The sequence below is a fragment of the Rhineura floridana genome, chromosome 1 (genome assembly GCF_030035675.1).
Source record: "Rhineura floridana isolate rRhiFlo1 chromosome 1, rRhiFlo1.hap2, whole genome shotgun sequence".
Lineage (NCBI taxonomy): Eukaryota > Metazoa > Chordata > Lepidosauria > Squamata > Rhineuridae > Rhineura > Rhineura floridana.
The window spans coordinates 256,867,827-256,887,564 of NC_084480.1; the positions used below are offsets into that span (position 1 = coordinate 256,867,827).

Genomic DNA, 19,738 nt, shown 5'->3' on the forward strand with positions numbered 1-19,738 from the left:
AAATTTATACGGTCACCTCCTTTCCCTGATCAATTTCCTATGTTACAATGCAGCAAGAGATGGTCTTGAATATTGCATCTGATATTTTGTAGTTTTTTGCATTAACAATTTGACTATAGTCTGAATCAAGAATGCCCTTTTTATGTTAATAAATCTTTAATAAAAGAAAGGACTGTCAGTGAAATCAATCTAATTCATTCTCATGATGCAGAGAGACAAGGGAACAATAATGTATATCAACGAGCAATTGATTTAAAGTTCCATGACTGCTTTAGTACTGGGGGGGAAATTCAGTGTGAAATATCAATACATCTCTGTAGAACAAATGGCTTTATCCTGTTAGATGACTGACATCAGACATTATAAAATATCAAGGCTTTCAGAAAGAAAATATTTTAAATGAACAAAACTCCTTACTAATAAATTAAATATCCCCCATTCTTGGTTACCTTTATTTATGGGACCTGGTAGATCAGAATCTCAAAAGCTCACACCTGCAAAAGAAGCTATCTTGCAAATAATCCTGATTAGTAGTTCATCAGGATAGCTAGCAGTGCTAACAGAAAACTCTGCAAAATCATTATAGAAATCAGTTGGATCTAAAGGTCATCAGAGGTATGGATCATCTTAATTGACTCTATACCCCTGTTAAGTCAGGAGCACCTATCATCTTAGTACAGAGGTGACAAGCCTGTTGGCTGGATCTAAGAACATAAGAACATAAGAAGAGCCTGCTGGATCAGGCCAGTGGCCCATCTAGTCCAGCATCCTGTTCTCACAGTAGCCAACCAGGTGCCTGGGGGAAGCCCGCAAGCAGGACCCGAGTGCAAGAACACTCTCCCCTCCTGAGGCTTCCGGCAACTGGTTTTCAGAAGCATGCTGCCTCTGACTAGGGTGGCAGAGCACAGCCATCACAGCTAGTAGCCATTGATAGCCCTGTCCTCCATGAATTTGTCTAATCTTCTTTTAAAGCCATCCAAGCTGGTGGCCATTACTGCATCTTGTGGGAGCAAATTCCATAGTTTAACTATGCGCTGAGTAAAGAAGTACTTCCTTTTGTCTGTCCTGAATCTTCCAACATTCAGCTTCTTTGAATGTCCACGAGTTCTAGTATTATGAGAGAGGGAGAAGAACTTTTCTCTATCCACTTTCTCAATGCCATGCATAATTTTATACACTTCTATCATGTCTCCTCTGACCCGCCTTTTCTCTAAACTAAAAAGCCCCAAATGCTGCAACCTTTCCTCGTAAGGGAGTCGCTCCATCCCCTTGATCATTCTGTTTGCCCTCTTCTGAACCTTTTCCAACTCTATAATATCCTTTCTGAGATGAGGCGACCAGAACTGTACACAGTATTCCAAATGCGGTCGCACCATAGATTTATACAACGGCATTATGATATCGGCTGTTTTATTTTCAATACCTTTCCTAATTATTGCTAGCATGGAATTTGCCTTTTTCACAGCTGCCGCACACTGGGTCGACATTTTCATCGTGCTGTCCACCACAACCCCGAGGTCTCTCTCCTGGTCGGTCACCGCCAGTTCAGACCCCATGAGCGTATATGTGAAATTAAGATTTTTTGCTCCAATATGCATAATTTTACACTTGTTTATATTGAATTGCATTTGCCATTTTTCCGCCCATTCACTCAGTTTGGAGAGGTCTGTTTGGAGCTCTTCGCAATCCCTTTTTGTTTTAACAACCCTGAACAATTTAGTGTCATCAGCAAACTTGGCCACTTCACTGCTCACTCCTAATTCTAGGTCATTAATGAACAAGTTGAAAAGTACAGGTCCCAATACCGATCCTTGAGGGACTCCACTTTCTACAGCCCTCCATTGGGAGAACTGTCCGTTTATTCCTACTCTCTGCTTTCTGCTTCTTAACCAATTCCTTATCCACAAGAGGACCTCTCCTCTTATTCCATGACTGCTAAGCTTCCTCAGAAGCCTTTGGTGAGGTACCTTGTCAAACGCTTTTTGAAAGTCTAAGTACACTATGTCCACTGGATCACCTCTATCTATATGCTTGTTGACACTCTCAAAGAATTCTAATAGGTTACTGAGACAGGACTTTCCCTTGCAGAAGCCATGCTGGCTCTGCTTCAGCAAGGCTTGTTCTTCTATGTGCTTAGTTAATCTAGCTTTAATAATACTTTCTACCAGTTTTCCAGGGACAGAAGTTAAGCTAACTGGCCTGTAATTTCCGGGATCCCCTCTGGATCCCTTTTTGAAGATTGGCATTACATTTGCCACTTTCCAGTCCTCAGGCACAGAGGAGGACCCGAGGGACAAGTTACATATTTTAGTTAGCAGATCAGCAATTTCACCTTTGAGTTCTTTGAGAACTCTCGGGTGGATGCCATCCGGGCCCGGTGATTTGTCAGTTTTTATATTATCCATTAAGCTTAGAACTTCCTCTCTCGTTACCACTATTTGTCTTAGTTCCTCAGAATCCCTTCCTGCAAATGTTAGTTCAGGTTCAGGGATCTGCCCTATATCTTCCACTGTGAAGACAGATGCAAAGAATTCATTTAGCTTCTCTGCAATCTCCTTATCGTTCTTTAGTACACCTTTGACTCCCTTATCATCCAAGGGTCCAATTGTCTCCCTAGATGGTCTCCTGCTTTGAATGTATTTATAGAATTTTTTGTTGTTGGTTTTTATGTTCTTAGCAATGTGCTCCTCAAATTCTTTTTTAGCATCCCTTATTGTCTTCTTGCATTTATTTTGCCAGAGTTTGTGTTCTTTTTTATTTTCTTCACTTGGACAACACTTCCATTTTCTGAAGGAAGACTTTTTGCCTCTAAGAGCTTCCTTGACTTTGCTCGTTAACCATGCTGGTATCTTCTTGGCCCTGGCAGTACCTTTTCTGATCTGTGGTATGCACTCCAGTTGAGCTTCTAATATAGTGTTTTTAAACAACTTCCAAGCATTTTCGAGTGATGTGACCCTCTGGACTTTGTTTTTCAGCTTTCTTTTTACCAATCCCCTCATTTTTGTGAAGTTTCCTCTTTTGAAGTCAAATGTGACCATGTTGGATTTTCTTGGCAATTGGCCAGTTACATGTATGTTTAATTTAATAGCACTGTGGTCACTGCTCCCAATCGGTTCAACAACACTTACATCTTGCACCAGGTCCCGGTCCCCACTGAGGATTAAGTCCAGGGTTGCTGTCCCTCTGGTCGGTTCCATGACCAACTGATCTAGGGAATAGTCATTTAGAATATCTAGAAACTTTGCTTCTTTGTCATGACTGGAACACATATGCAGCCAGTCTATGTCCGGGTAGTTGAAGTCACCCATTACTACCACATTTCCTAGTTTGGATGCTTCCTCAATTTCATATCTCATCTCAAGGTCTCCCTGAGCATTTTGATCAGGGGGACGATAGATCGTTCCCAGTATTAAGTCCCTCCTGGGGCACGGTATCACCACCCACAACGATTCTGTGGAGGAGTCTGCCTCTTTTGGGGTTTCGAGCTTGCTGGATTCAATGCCTTCTTTCACGTATAGAGCGACTCCGCCACCAATACGTCCTTCCCTGTCCTTCCGATATAGTTTATATCCAGGGATAACCGTATCCCACTGGTTTTCTCCTTTCCACCAGGTCTCGGTTATGCTCACTATATCAATGCTCTTCTCTAAGACCAAGCACTCCAGTTCTCCCATCTTGGTTCGGAGGCTCCTAGCATTAGCATACAGGCACTGAGCTCTAGTTCTGAGATCTAGTTCACTGAGCTGTTTCTGGTGACCCTCCACAATTAGACACTTCTTACCTTTTCCCCTTCTGATGTGATGACCTTTCAAGAAGGTGTTAGAGGCTCAGGAACAGGAAGGAGCACAGCACAGAAAAAGATGACAAACTCTAATGCTCTGACTCTTTGATGCAAAGGAAGTTGATGCAAAGCTCTGACTCTTTGATGCAAAGATGGCTTGAAGTTTTCCCAATATCCAATAGAAAATTATATTCAAAGCTAGCCGTAGTACAAGATATCTGGTAAGTGTGTGTGTGTGGGGGGGGTTTCCTACCAATCATGGCAACTATTCCATTTCTCTGGTGTTGAACAAGAGGAGGGAAAACCTATCAATGCATAAAAATATAATTTCTTAGTCTCTGTTGTTACAATTAAAATCTTAATCAGGGACATGAAAAACAAAGACACACTGTATTCTCCAGATACCCTATTGCCATATGATTCATTTTACAGCAAATTTGATTTGCAGAGGCAATGTTGCCTGGTTTATAATAATAATATAATAATAATATTTAATTTGTTTGTCGCCTATCTGGCAAATGGCCACTCTAGGCGACGTACATTAAAATGAGATAAAATACAACAATAACAATGCAGTCATATTAATAACAGTAAATAAAATACTGGACAGTCATCAATACATATAAAAACAATTATATTAACAGCATACGATAGATGACAAGATCAAGGAGATTTACCCCTCCCAAGGACCTCAAAGGCTTGTTGGAATAGCCACATCTTCAGGGCCTTGCGGAATACTTCTAGGGAAGGGGCATGTCAAAGGTCACATGGGAGGGAGTTCCAGAGAGTGGGGGCCACCACAGAAAAGGCTCTCTCCCTAGTACCCACCAACCTAACTATTTTGGTTGGTGGGATTGAGAGAAGGCCTTGTGTGGCTGATCTAGTTGGGCGGCATAGTTGGTGGCGGTGGAGGCGCTCTTTCAGGTAAGCTGGGCCGAAACCGTACAGGGTTTTAAAGGTTAAAACCAACACCTTGAATTGGGCCCAGAAAACAACCGGTAGCCAGTGTAGATCAAATAATACTGGCGTAATGTGGTCCCGGCGGCGGCTGTTGGTAAGTAAGCGCACCGCTGCATTCTGTACAAGTTGTAATTTCCGGGTCGTTTTCAAGGGTAACCCCACGTAGAGCGCATTACAGTAGTCTAGATGAGAGGTGACCAGGGCATGCACCACGAGTGGAAGCTGTTGAACAGGGAGGTAGGGTTGCAGCCTACGTATAAGGTGTAATTGATACCAAGCTGCCCGGCTCACAGCCGAAATTTGAGCCTCCATGGACAGCTTGGAATCAAGAACCCCGAGGCTGCGGACCTGGTCCTGTAGGGGCAACCTCACCCCATCAAACACCAGGTCAACATCTCCTAACCCTCCCTTGTCTCCCACAAGTAGTACCTCGGTCTTATCAGGGTTCAACTTCAACCTGTTCCTGCCCATCCATCCACTCACGGATTCCAGGCACTTGGACATGGTCTCCACAGCCCTCTCTGGTGAAGACTTGAATGAGAGATAGAGCTGAGTGTCATCCGCATATTGGTGACACTGCACCAATATGCTTTTCTTTTACTTCTAAAAGGGGTTAAAGGCAGGTAACTGGGTCACAAACGTTTTGCTCAACCCCAAGACTCAGATTCATGCCCCACTAGATTAGCATGCTCACAAGTGACTGAGTATGACCATGATATGATACTATGCTTTGTCAGTTTTATGAATGATATTTTGAAAACAGATAAATCTCCCTCAATAAAAATAGTAGTAGTTTCCTGTAATAAACATTGTAATCTTGCTTGAATATACCCAAAGTGTATTTGTTGCAACACCATATAGTTGCAAAGGAAACTAAAGAGAAACTGTAACAAAAACAGAATTATTTGTCTGTCTAAAACTTTTGAAATTGTGATCAGGTAAAAGTGTTAATAGAATGTTAGCAGGCATAGATGAGGTATGACTGACAGGAGGAAGGGTGTGTATGAATGAGAATTCTGGGGGACTTCTGAAGAGAAAAACCATTAGGGTTTGACAGTTAGAGTTAGATAGGATTAGGGATCAAGAAGAGAACATCTAGAAGGGCTGGGGTTTGGGGGAAGGATTTCTTTGGCATTAGTGGGGTAGGATTGTGGCAATAACAACTTATTCATTTACTATCACATTTAACATCTTGTGTATAATAAAGTGAGAGCCAGTGTGGTGTAGTGGTTAAGGTGTTGGACTACAACCTGGGAGACCAGGGTTTCAATCCCCACATAGCCATGAAGCTCACTGGGTGACCCTGGGCCAGTCACTGCCTCTCAGCCGCATGAAAACCCTATTCATAGGGTTGCCATAAGTCGGAATCAACTTGAGGGCAGTACATTTACATTTTTTTTATATAATAAAGTTTATTTGTTTGATTCAAAATCCCACATGTCAGCTTGGTCAATAGTGCTACCGTTCATAGGTCCTGTTCTGTACCTATACCTATAGCAATTTTACAGGCAAACTACACCAGTGGTAACCTTTTGGGGGAAAGGTGGTAGGGCTGAAGCTTGTGGCTCAGAGGGCATATCTGACCCAGGCTGAGGCACACTTCCTGGGAATTTCCTGATCCAGGCATTTGGGAATCAGGAGGTGGTTATCCCAGAGTTACAGTGTTATGGGCTGACCCTATGTTCAATGCATGTTAATTTCCCATCTAAGAGTCTTTAAAATGTATGCATTAATTCTAATGTATAGGATATTTTATGTCCAAGTATGCGACCTCCTCATAGTATCCAGTCAAGCCTTGTAAAGTTCAAACTGAAAAAAGTTTTTCTGCTCTTTTTCTAGTTCTGGGCAGGCAGCCAATGTACTCTTGTTTGTATAAACAAAGGAGATAACAACACATAGCTGCCAGCTACAGCTGCCTTATATGGTGTGGACAACACCAGCTTCTGTTAAAGTGACTAATTGAAAGGTTAGCTGATCCCACTTGCTGCCCCTGCAGAGATGCTGTGTAGAGACAGCAGCTGATAAGGCAGCAACTGATAAGTAGACAGCTGTTGAGCAAGGTCACAGCCTTGAGACACTCCTATAAATAGAGGAGTACAGCAACAGTATTTGGCCAGTCTCCCTGAAGACTAGGCCAAAGACATACTGCTGCTATGCTATGCTATGCTATGCTATGCTATGCTGCCGATAACCAGAGGTCTTCCTCCCAGAAGGGTGAAATGATTCCATTTTGTTATGGATAAGGAACAGAAATATACTAAAATGTGACTTGTTTAATGTTAATTCCTTGCAATATAACTTCACAATTATTGCAATGTAACTTGTGTAATGCATGAGTCTGAACTGATAACACAATACACTTTAAGATATGTTAACTGTATACTGCAGTGTATAATGATGTATAAGCTTGATATGTAATTCTCATCTGGAATAATGGGAATGGACTGCCTTCAAGTTGATCCCAACTTATGGCTACCCTATGAATAGGGTTTTCATAGTAAGCAGGGGATTCAGAGGGGGTTTACCATTGCCTCCCTCTGAGGCTAGTCCTCTCCAGCTGGTTAGGGCCTGCGCAGCTTGCCACAGCTGCACAAATCAGCCCCTTCCTTGTCCGCAACTGCCAGCTAGGAGGCAACTGGGCTCCTTGGGACTGTGCAGCCTTGCCCATGGCTGCATAAGTGACAGGGCACGCAACACCTGAGCCTCTCACTTTGGAGGTGATATTTAGCTGGCCTATAAGCCTGATATTTGACTTCTAATCACAATTGATGATTAGAAGCCATTATGTCATGGTAGTTAGAGTGTTGGACTATGACCTGGGAGACCAGGGTTCAAATCCCCACACAGCCATGAAGCTCACTGGGTGACCTTGGGCCAGTCACAGCCTCAGAGGAAGGCAATGGTAAACCCCCTCTGAATACCGCTTACCATGAAAACCCTATTGATAGGGTTGCCATAAGTCGGAATCGACTTGAAGACAGTCCATTTCCATTTCAATCATAATTGACCCTGCCTATGTGGCTCAGGCCTATAGTGAAGATGTCATATATCTTCATATGGAAGTTACATATCTATACCAGCCTTTCCCAACCAGTGTGCCTCCAGATGTTGTTGGACCACAACTCCCATCAGCCTCAGCCATTGGCAATGCTGGCTGAGGCTGATGGGAGTTATGGTCCAACAACATCTGGAGGCACACTGGTTGGGAGAGGCTGATCTACACACTTAGTAATGTACTTTGATTTAATTCTGACTCAATGGCTAAGGCCACTGTATGCAATACCAGTAAAGATTTTTAATGTGTAAATAATAAATATTAGAAGATTTATAAAGATAATCCGTTGTTGAATTTCCATTTTTCCTGAGATATCCCTAAACTTTAGTATGTTCAACCATAATTTGCCTAGACAGACTAACTGCTGGCAAAAACCATGGAAGCTGAGGTGACCACAGCATTAGTCATATAAGTTGTCTGCGTAGATACAGACTAAGGGGAGTATGCAAGGATCCTCAATCCAGTGCATTCACAAGATAGAGATGGTTCAAGGCCATTTCAACAGGAACATCACAGAAGCATTATGTTTTTAGTTAACGAGGGGCTATTTGCACAATTTCAGACTGAAAATTCTGTATGTGATGAGTTATAGGGCCCATGTATGTGGTAACATGACTTTTGTGTCCTCATAAACCTTGGATGACAAATTACATGCACAGTTTGGGACAATCTGAAAATATGATTGTTCCACGACCTTTCTGCTGATACTTGTATGACTAGGCTATTGCATGTTACATATTTTCATAATGTATGTCCAGTGTATATGTGTAGAATTTGTCAAAACTATCTGTATTTTCTGCCAGATAGTCTACATGGGCTGGACAGAAGAACGGGAACAAGATTCTCTTCAGGACCGAATGTATACACCAAAGTTTCTAGCACTGAGAGGTTCTTCACTTTATAAATTTATAGCACCTCCAGTAAGTATTACCATTTACTGATTGCCCATTAAAAGAGTAGATGGTTTTGACATTTATATAAAGGTTTATGTTAGTCCTGGGCATTTCATTCAACTCTGCAGCCAGGAAAAGCAACAATGGTGATTGGGAAATTGTGATTCATAAGCACTAAATTGCTATGTGAGGAAATGATCTTATACAAATTTTGTCTATTGCCAGTACTAGCATCTCTCAGTAAGCTTAGAAACACTTGGAACTTTATATAGCTGTATTTCCAGAAACCCCTCTCTAGAATGCACACCTGAACGTGGTGAGGGGGACTGAGAGTGTTGAAGAAGCTGAGAGCAATGCTGTCAAGAGTCTAGACCAAGAGGCTAGACTCCTAGCAGGGGCACCCAAGGCTGAATGGTCAAAGCTGAGACACTAGACTAAGATGCATCCAAAGTCAGAGGAAGGCAATGGTAAATCACCTCTGAATAACTCTTACCACAAAAACCCTATGAACAGAGTATCCAAAATGCAACACGAGATAGTGCTAGAATGTAAGACCCCCAGGTCAGAAGGCACTCAGTGAGCTACTGGGGAAGAACAAAGGACAAGGACAAGTAGCGCTGTGACTAATGATGCAGCTGGGTCAAAGCTGAAATGAAGCCCAGAGGCTAATGTGCACAGATGCAAAATGAGAGTCCGGAGTTGTACAACGCACACAATAGGAACATGGAATGTGAGAAGCATAAACCAGGGAAAGTTAGAAATTGGAAATGGGGTTTATGAGACGGAAATGAAGCAGAGGAAAGACTTACTGAATTCTGTGAAGTCAATAATTTATTTCTTGCGAACACATTTTTTGAGCAACCGAAAAGATGACTGTACACATGGACATCACCAAATGGACAATATAGGAATCAACTTGATTATATAATTGGTAGCAGAAGATGGAGAAGTTCCATACTTTCTGCAAAAACAAGACCAGGAGCAGACTGCGGAACAGATAATGAACTGGTCGTATTGAAAATGAGAGTAAAGCTCAAGAAGAACAACAAAGCAATCATAATGCAGAAAAACAATTTAAATAACATCCCAGAAGAATATAAAGATCAAATAAGGAATAGATTTGAGGCTTTAAACTTAGTTGACAGAGAACCAGAAGAACTATGAATTGAAGTCAGAGATGTTATCAGGGAAGAATGCAAAAAGACAATACCTCTCGTTAAAACGAGAGAAAGACCTCAATGGATGACTGAAGAAACTCTTAAAATGGTTAAAGAGAGAAGGAAAGCAAAAGCAAAAGGAGATAGAAACACAGTCAGAACCCTAAATGCAACAATACAGAGACTAGTACGTAGGGACAAAGAGAACTATTACAATAGTTATTGCATAGAAATAGAAGAGGACAACAAAAACGGAAGAACAAGAGCCCTATTCCAAAAGATTAGAGAAGTGAAAGGAAATTTAAGCCAAGGGTAGGGATGTTGAATAATCAACAGGGGAACGCGCTGACTGACCAAGATGAAATAAAAGGAAAATGGAAGCAATACACTGAAGAACTCTATAAAAGAGATGCCAGGATGACAGATTAATTCATGGAGGAACCGTATAAGGAAGAACCAGAAATTTTAGAATATGAGGTGAAAGCTGCTCTTAAAATACTTGGAAGAAACAAATCACCAGGAATAGATGGCATACCAATAGAGTTGCTACAAGCTACTGAGACTGAATCTGTCCAAATTTTGACAAAAATTTGTGAAGAAATATGGAAAACTAAACAATGGCCCACAGACTGGAAGTGTTCAATATACATCCCAATTCCAAAGAAAGGGGATCCCAAGGAATGCAGTAATTATCGAACTATTGCCTTAATATCCAATGCAAGTAATGCTCAAAATTCTACAACAAAGGCTTTTACCATATATGGAGTGAGAAATGCCAGGTGTCCAAGCTGGATTTAGAAAGGGAAGAGGTACAAGAGATCATATTGCAAACATACGTTGGATAATGGAACGGACCATGGAATTTCAGAAGAAAATCACCCTGTGCTTTATAGATTACAGCAAAGCCTTTGACTGTATAGATCATGAAAAACTATGGAATACTTTAAAAGAAATGGGGGTGCCACAGCATCTGATCGTCTTGATGTACAACCTATACTCTGGACAAGAGGCAACTATAAGGATAGAATATGGAGAAACCAATTGGTTCCCAATCGGAAAGGGTGTGAGACAGGGGTGTATTTTATCACCCTATTTATTTAATCTATACACAGAACATATCATACGGAAAGCAGGGTTGGACCAAGATGAAGGAGGTGTGAAAATTGGGGGGAGAAATATCAATAATTTAAGATATGCAGATGATACCATACTAGTAGCAGAAACCAGTAACGATTTGAAACGAATGCTGATGAAAGTGAAAGAGAAAAGCGCAAAAGCAGGACTACAACTGAACATCAAGAAGACTAAAGTACTGACAACAGAAGATTTATGTGATGTTAAAGTTGACAATGAGGACATTGAACTTGTCAAGGATTATCAATACTTTGGCACAGTCATTACCGAAAATGGAGACAATAGTCTAGAAATCAGAAGAAGGCTAGGACTGGGGAGGGCAGCTATGAGAGGAATGGAAAAGGTCCTCAAATGCAAAGATGTATCACTGAACACTAAAGTCAGGATCATTCACTCCATGGTATTCCCTATCTCTATGTATTGATGTGAAAGTTGGGCAGTGACAAAAGCCAATAAGAGAAAAATCAACTCATTTGAAATGTGGTGTTGGAGAAGAGCTTTGCACATACCATGGACTGCGAAAAAGACAAATAATTGGGTATTAGGACAAATTAAACCAGAACTATCACTAGAAGCTAAAATGATGAAACTGAGGTTATCATACTTTGGACACATAATGAGAAGACATGATTCACTAGAAAAGACAATAATGTTGGGGGAAACAGAAGGGAGTAGAACAAGAGGAAGACCAAACAAGAGATGGCTTGATTCCATAAAGGAAGCCACAGACCTGAATTTACAAGATCTGAACAGGATGGTTCATGACAGATGCTGTTGGAGGTCGCTGATTCATAGGGTCTCCGTAAGTCGTAGTCGACTTGAAGGCACATAACAACAACAAATTTCCAGAAACTAACAAACTAGGAAACCTTCTCTGTTGATACTGAATTATAGCCAGCTGTTTAGCTTATAATTGTTGTGAGCATTGGGAAATATCTCAGTAGTGTAAGAAAAAAATTACTTTCAGATAAAAACACTCTTGATTGAATTTTCATCTAGTGTACCATTTTGTTTACAATTGAGCAACAAAATAATGGGATTGGCGAGATGTTCTGAACCATTTCTTAGACTACTGTATTGAACTCTACTTAGGGCTGCCTGAGCCTTCCCTCTCCTGGGGTTGATCTGAGTGGGAAGAAGAGGGAAAACCTTTCAGTGTATAAAAACATAACTTCTTAGGTGCAATGTTATGATCTTACTCAGGGACACTAAAAACAAAGATACTTCTCATGCTCCAGAAGACTGAGATCAAGCTGTTACACAATACAGTAGGGCCACACTCATACGGCGGGTTACGTTCCGGACCCCCGCCAAAAAGCGAAAACTGCTGAAAAGCGGAACTCATTGAATAGAATGGCACACGATGCCTGAAAACCACCGTAAAAATGGAACAAGCGCCGTATGAGTGGGGCTTTAGTCTAATTGCATCTAATTGAGACCACCGCATTAGCGAAGTGCCATAAAACGAAGCGCTGTAAAGCGGGGCCCTACTTTATACATATAGATGACCTTGTTATTGTTATATGCCTTCAAGTCAGTTACTACTTATGACAACCCTATGAATCTTTTTTTGGATATATTCATAGGGTTTTCATGGTAAGAGGTATTCAGACGTGGTTTATTATTGCCTTCCTCTGAGCCTACGGCACCCGGTATTCCCAGGCGGTCTTCCATCTAAGTAGTAACCAGGCCTGATCCCTCCTTAACTTCTGAGATCGGGCCTGTTCAGGGTAGTCTAGCCATAGGCATAGATAGCATATGAGTCCCTTATTTAGTGAGCAGGTTACACTAGTCCCAGTTTGTATCCAGGTGCTGGATGCAATTCAAAGTGCTTATAATGACTTCTAAAGCCTTTTATGGTTTAGGACCAGGTTATCTGAAGGATTGCCTTCTCCCACATGATATGAACAAACTTGGCAACCTGCTGAGATCATCATCAGAGGCCTTCCTCTCTGCGGTATCAGTAGCATTTAAATATGCTTTATTTTGTTTGGCTTGTGCCCAATAAAGAGGATATATTGCTGTATAAGGAACTCCCTACACTGATTGATGAATGTTTGCCCAAAGAGACAGGCTTTGCAGAGCTCTCAGATTATGCTTGCCCTTTCTTGGACCTTGGGCAGAAGTCAGTTTATTAACTTTCATGTAACTTTATTACATTGAGATCATCATCAGAAGGCTTCATTCTGCAGATTTTAGAGACTATGATAGACAATGTGGTCTTAAAGTAGGTCCCAGTCTATTTGGGCTTTATAGGTTAAATTCATAACCTACTGCAATACATTTATATTAAATATATTGTTAATTAGCCTTTGAGAAAGTGGTTGTGTTTCAAGAATCTCTGAAGCAAAATAAACTTATCAATGAAAGTACTTGGGATCAATGGTACAAATACTCCCTCTACCCTCATGATCCCCTCTTCCTTTTCACTGTGTACCCATTTGCTTCCTCACTCTTAGTGCTAATAGTAGCGCCAACTCCATGATAGTGTCAGAGTTGTAATGCAGAAGGTTTCTCCCAGACACTACTATCTTGAGCATTACGGCATTGCTCTTGAGAACCAACTGCACTAGGATGCCAGTGACATTTTGGAGGCTCTTCCCTGACCACCAAATAGGGATAGAGGAGAAATTCAATTCAGTTCTCATTTAAAGGTGAAACTACCTAATTTGCACTCTCTGAAACAATACCTGAAGCAAAACATAGCTATCTTTTGAAATTTTCACAACTCTTGAGAGAAACCAAAATTGACATGTTTTCCTACCCTTACTACCAGAACCTTCAACATGTGTTGGGATGCTATTATAGTTAGCTTTTTCTGCTGTCAAAATTCAGATTCTAAAACCCTTTGGTTAAGGATCTTTCTTTTTGCTCTGTAAAACATCACGTATATTGATGGCCCTTTATAATAACGGCAACTAGATTGCTAGTTGTGTATAAAAATAAACTTCAGAAAGGGAGACCTGATCTGTAAAATAGGATATTGAAGAAGTACTGTAATTGCAAAATGGCTGCTTATACTGTGTATTAGAGGTGGATAACTTTTTTCATCCCAAGGACCACATTCCCTACCAGGCAACCTTCTGAGGGTCAGTGCCAATGGTGGGAGGAGCCAGAGGCAAAAACAGGCAGAGCAATTGATGTGTTACAATTGTACAGTAGGCTAGTTTCTGCGTATACCCCTTTCTATTCTCCATACAGGTAAGCAAGAATCATTGTCACTGTTCAAGGACACATTCCAACCAGACGAAAGCACTCAAGTATGGTGTGAGGGGTGTGGCATGAGAAGAGTCCCAAGAGCTAGATAAAGAACCCTGGAGGGCCACATGTGGCCCTCAGGCCTGAGGTTCCCCCCCCCTCTGCTGTAGATCAAAAGTTTATAGTACTTTCCAAACTCTGTTACTGGATGAAAAATCAGGGCAATTATATTTTCTGTATTTTCACCCAAGGTTACTACGTGGGACTGGACACGAGCTGAAAGAACATTTTCTGTATATGAGATCATGTACAAAATACTCAAGGTATGAAGAATAAAAGTATCACTTCACTGAATTGAGAGGAAGGAGGGATGGGTGTACTCACCAAGCATAACTTGGTTCTTAACTGCTGCTAGCAAAATATCCAACTGAGATCATGTTGATGTAGGGTAATGGTTTATGTGAACAATCCCAGAACAATAGATATAATCTGGAGTAAGGACTCGAATTTAACTATGGAACTTTGGGTTGCATTCAATGCTAGTCCTATTCAGAGTAGTTCCATTGAAGTTAATAGACATGGCTAACTTCATTAATTTCAATAGATCTCCTCTAAGTACCCTGTGTCATCAGTGTCAGGGGGAATCCTATGAAATAAGAAGAGTGACTTAGATCATGTGCCAGGTACCTTAACACTGAACAGTCATAATCAGTTCACAGACTCCATGTATGTATAAGTTTTCCATTTCAGAGGGCTTGGTTTTGAAGTAGGTCTCAGCTGTAACCCCTCACATGGCCAGTGCCATGATCCAGCAGCTTGTGTCAGTGACTGGGGCCTCTCCACCACCACCCCCAAGCTGTGAGACTACTGATGCTCACCCTGGACCCACCTGTTTTAGGAACATAGGAATCTGCCTCATACTGAATAAGACGATTGGTCCTCACTACTACCCACAATGACTGGCAGTGGCTCTCCAGAGTTCAGCTGGGGGACATTCTCAGTCCTACCCAGAGATGCCAGGACTTGAATCTGGGATCTTCTGCATGCAAAACAGATGCTCTACCACTGAGCTACATCCTTTCATCATAGATGCTCTAATGAGCACCAGGACAGCTTGGAGCCGTTTAAATTTCCTGCAATTCAGAGAACATTCACAATGTAGCATTACTACAATTCTCAGAGTTCTCTGGGAAGAGGGACTGACTGTTAAACCACCCTGGGAATTGTAGCTCTGTGAGGATTTTTAAAGTATTGACTGTGAACATGCAGGTATTCTTATTTGATGTTTATTTTCTCATGCCATTTGTGCTTTACATTTCATGAAAACATAGTAAGATAGCATTTACAATATTTCAATTTATTTTAATTGTACAGCGCTAAATGGTGAGTAGTAAATAAATAATAAATAATTTTAAAAGGAGATGTTAAAAAAGCTAGTGTGTACTACAGTATTTCACAATGCATTGTTTCTGAAATTATATACGTAGAAATGGCTATTTGGCTAATGTCTTTCATTAGGAGCTGTATTTAAAATTGTCATTTGCCCAACTTTACTATACTGGTATCTGGTGATAGGAAAATAAATTCAACTTTGTCACAACATCATGGCAACAAATGAACAGTACTGATTTCTGCAGGAAGTATTAGATATTTTGCCAGTTACGCTGAGTTTGGAACTGGTGATTTATCATTAAAATATGAAGCAATTTTTCAAGAACATAATCATTTCAGTCTTAATTTGATATTGTCTCCAGGGATTCATTGCTGTAGCATCTAGTCAGTGTCATTTAGGCATCATACGGCCCTGAGCCTGGATTTGCTATATGCATAAGTAATTCTTATCATACAAATGGTTGGACTCAAGGCAGTGATTAGAACCAACCTAATCTTTCTGCATCATGTCCATTTATTGTACAGGGCAGAGGCATCCTTTTATCCTAAATTCACCCCGTTTCTCGCTCTGGCATTCTCTTTCTCTGTCCAAATGTGCTTTCCAATTTTTCCTTTTCACTGTCTTCCCTTCCCTCATTTATCTCTTGCTTTCTCTTTCTCTCCATCTCCAATGACTCCCCTTGGCAATAGTCATTTAACAAAACAATCAACAATTACTAATGCTGATACTTCTCTGCTTAACTGAACACAATAATGGGACTTCTATAAAGGCAAATTTCACACCAATTGGTTGAGGGGGAGAGAAATGGGACATGAAGCAATAACAATTCCCTTCTGAAGCTTGCCTAGCACCACACGATTAAGAAGAAAGGTATCTGCGGTGTCTGTCTACAGGCTAGAATTATTGAGCAGAAATGTTAGAAAAGTTACCATTGAGCCACATTGTGTCAACCTGTCAAATATACCTTGAGCTGGCCAACCTGTTCCAGTGCCTGAAGTTCAAGGGAGTGGGTCTATATAACAAACACTGTTTGAACCACGTAATCCACAGCCTCTTGATTCCACTAAGAAAGTCAAGAAGCTGAATTCTTCTGCACCCAGTATAATATTTTGTGATTTTTCAACACTTGCATGGAATCACAGAATTCACAGAATTGGGAACTTAAAGGCAAGGCAGAGAATTCAGTATCCTAAAAATACCACAGAAAAGGATATAGGTAACATCCAAAGCCATGAGAGGATTCAGTAGGGTCTTCATTGTTCAGGGGGCAGGACTTCAATGCCATTCATTACTCCTTGTTTCTCCCCACTTCTGAATAGCAGTAGTTCCCAGATCATAGCCTAGAGGTATATGATATAACAACATTGCTAAAGCTAAGCAGGACTGGGTCTGATCAATGCCTAGATGGAAGACTCTTTGACATTCATATGGCACTTTGTGTTCCATAGTGCAAGAAAGGCAGCATATACTGTAAATATGCTAAATTACAAATAACAAATGAAGAATAAGCAAATATATACCCTTTTACATTTTAATATTTTTTATGCAGGTGACTGAAATCAGCTTTTATTGGCACAGAATTTGATTTACCTTAATATATAAAACATTTTATTTTAGCACAGAATATATGCTGCTTTGCTAATAGGATTGTGTGGTAAATGTGTTTCCATTTCCTCTTTGGAGAATGCTGGGGCTTGATCCTAGCTCCACTTGTTACCCACCAGTGCTGCTGCATCCCATCAGTCATTGCTGGAACATGATGGTGTTGCATATACATAAATTCAATTTATAGGATTAGGTAGCCTGCATCTGGGTTGGGGCAGGATTAAAAGATGCATAGAAGACAAATGATGTTCCTCACATCTTTCAAACCTTCCCTAGTTCATCAGATTGTTAGGCTTAGCATTTTTTTTTCCTCCTGTAGGCTAAAATACCTAAGAATCTAAACTAGTTAGGACGCCCTCAAAGGTTCAGAGTCAGTGTACTAAAGAATACAGCTGCTGAGCAGCAACATCAGAAGGCTGTTGCCTTTATGCCCTGCTTGTGGCCTTCCCAGAGGCAACTTGTTGGCTACTGAGCAAAACAAGATGCTGGACTACATGGGCCTTTGGTCTGACCCAGCAGGGATGCTCTCATATACCCGTTTGCAGTTGGGAGACTCAAGGGGCTGCCAACAAATGTCGAATCTACAACCTCATGGTAAGTAGGTCATGATAGGAGGGATTCCTGTTCATTGTCTCTCATTAGGAACAGATTTTTTTCTTTTAAGCAACAACTGTCTGATTTGTGTGAACACTCCTCCTCTATGGGTTGTGATTCCCCCCCCAAAAAAATTGCCCTCCTTTTCCTAGTTTCTCCTTCCTGTGCTTCCTGTGTATGCCTGCCTCTTCTGCCTGACACCCTGTCACCTGACAGCTCCAGATTGCTCTAGACTGCCCAACCTGACCTGTCGCAACCTGATTCTACCAAGACCTAGATCCCTCCAAATAGGCTCTATTTGGCTTGGGCCCCAGCTGAATCCAGTGCACACCTCTAACAATTACACGTAAAAAAATAGCAATGATAAGTGAGTAATTTTTTAACAACCCCAAAGTGGTAGAGGTTGCCCTTGCAGGAAAATCCTTCTGAAATTTGACATGATTCAGTCCATTACAAGATGTGACCAGACCTGAAAATTTCACCCAGTTATAGGTGGTTCCCTTTGGGAAAAAAAAATTAAAAGGTACCCAGCATAACTCCTCTGGACCTCTTTATAATTTGGTAGGCTTCATCCACTCATGAAGGACTTGTGCAGTTATCTGTTGCTGCAGTTTCAGGGAAACATTTGTTTTCACTCCAGATTTTTCATGGAAACAATAGACAATGCTTTATCAACCATTTATTTTTCTTTTATTGATTTATATCATCTAGATTCTTTTATTTCTTTCTGATAAGCACTTGAATGTGCATCAGAGTGTGGATGCCACTTTTCATCACTGCTGCTTTTAATGGAGTATGCATTTGGATGCTGCCTACAAAGACAGGGATTTACAAGTCTTTTCCTTCATTAAAGCCTCAGTGGATGAGGTGAAATTAACTTAACTTTGTCAGTTTCATTTCTTGCCTTCCTGTTTTGCCTCTGTAGTAACCTCTGAAAATCCTTTTGCTTCAGTTCTCCACATATTTACTAAGGAGAAAATCAACTTAAACCAGTGGGAAATCTATCTCCACATAGGGTTTTATCCTTTTTATTTTTTTAGGAAAAAATCTCTGTTCCCACCAGCTGCTGGTAAAATCCTGGCTAAACAGATCCAAATAAAAATACATCAGACTAAGAGACATCACAGAATTATTAATTTTATAGAAATGTAGGTTGTAAAGAAAGAGGAAGGCATATTTTATAACACAAAAGATTCTAGTAGGGTTGCCAACTTTTTTCTAGCAGGACCTCTTTGCCTCTAATGCTACTTTAATGTTAAAGATTTTAGCAGATTGCTAGCAATCCCCCTTCTCCACCTTAGCTGGTTGGTAGGGTTGCACCTTTTGCACCTTGTGAGGGATGAGAATGGACATGCTGCATAGACCAGTGGGCTGGACACAGATAGGGTGAAGAGACACTATTGAAAAGAACAGTTTCTCTTCCAAAGCCTCCTTAATAAAGTTGTTAAGAACATAAGAAGAGCCTGCTGGATCAGGCCAGTGGCCCATCTAGTCCAGCATCCTGTTCTCACAGTGGCCAACCAGGTGCCTGGGGGAAGCCCGCAAGCAGGACCTGAGTGCAAGAACACTCTCCCCTCCTGAGGCTTCCGGCAACTGGTTTTCAGAAGCATGCTGCCTCTGACTAGGGTGGCAGAGCACAGCCATCACGGCTAGTAGCCATTGATAGCCCTGTCCTCCATGAATTTGTCCAATCTTCTTTCAAAGCCATCCAAGCTGGTGGCCATTACTGCATCTTGTGGGAGCAAATTCCATAGTTTAACTATGCGCTGAGTAAAGAAGTACTTCCTTTTGTCTGTCCTGAATCTTCCAACATTCAGCTTCTTTGAATGTCCATGAGTTCTAGTATTATGAGAGAGAGAGAAGAACTTTTCTCTATCCACTTTCTCAATGCCATGCATAATTTTATACACTTCTATCATGTCTCCTCTGACCCGCCTTTTCTCTAAACTAAAATGTCCCAAATGCTGC

At 41.1% G+C, this 19,738-nt stretch overlaps 1 protein-coding gene across 8 annotated transcripts in view; it reads left to right on the forward strand.

Annotated features, from left to right (window-relative positions):
• Positions 1-19,738, forward strand: part of SNTG1 (syntrophin gamma 1) — a 468,099-nt gene that overhangs the window by 394,454 nt on the left and 53,907 nt on the right. For all 8 annotated transcript variants that reach the window (XM_061598525.1, XM_061598581.1, XM_061598554.1 and 5 more), the window contains 2 exons: positions 8,600-8,716; positions 14,430-14,501. In XM_061598525.1, the coding sequence (XP_061454509.1) occupies positions 8,600-8,716; positions 14,430-14,501 (189 nt within the window). The remainder of the gene's footprint in view (positions 1-8,599; positions 8,717-14,429; positions 14,502-19,738) is intronic.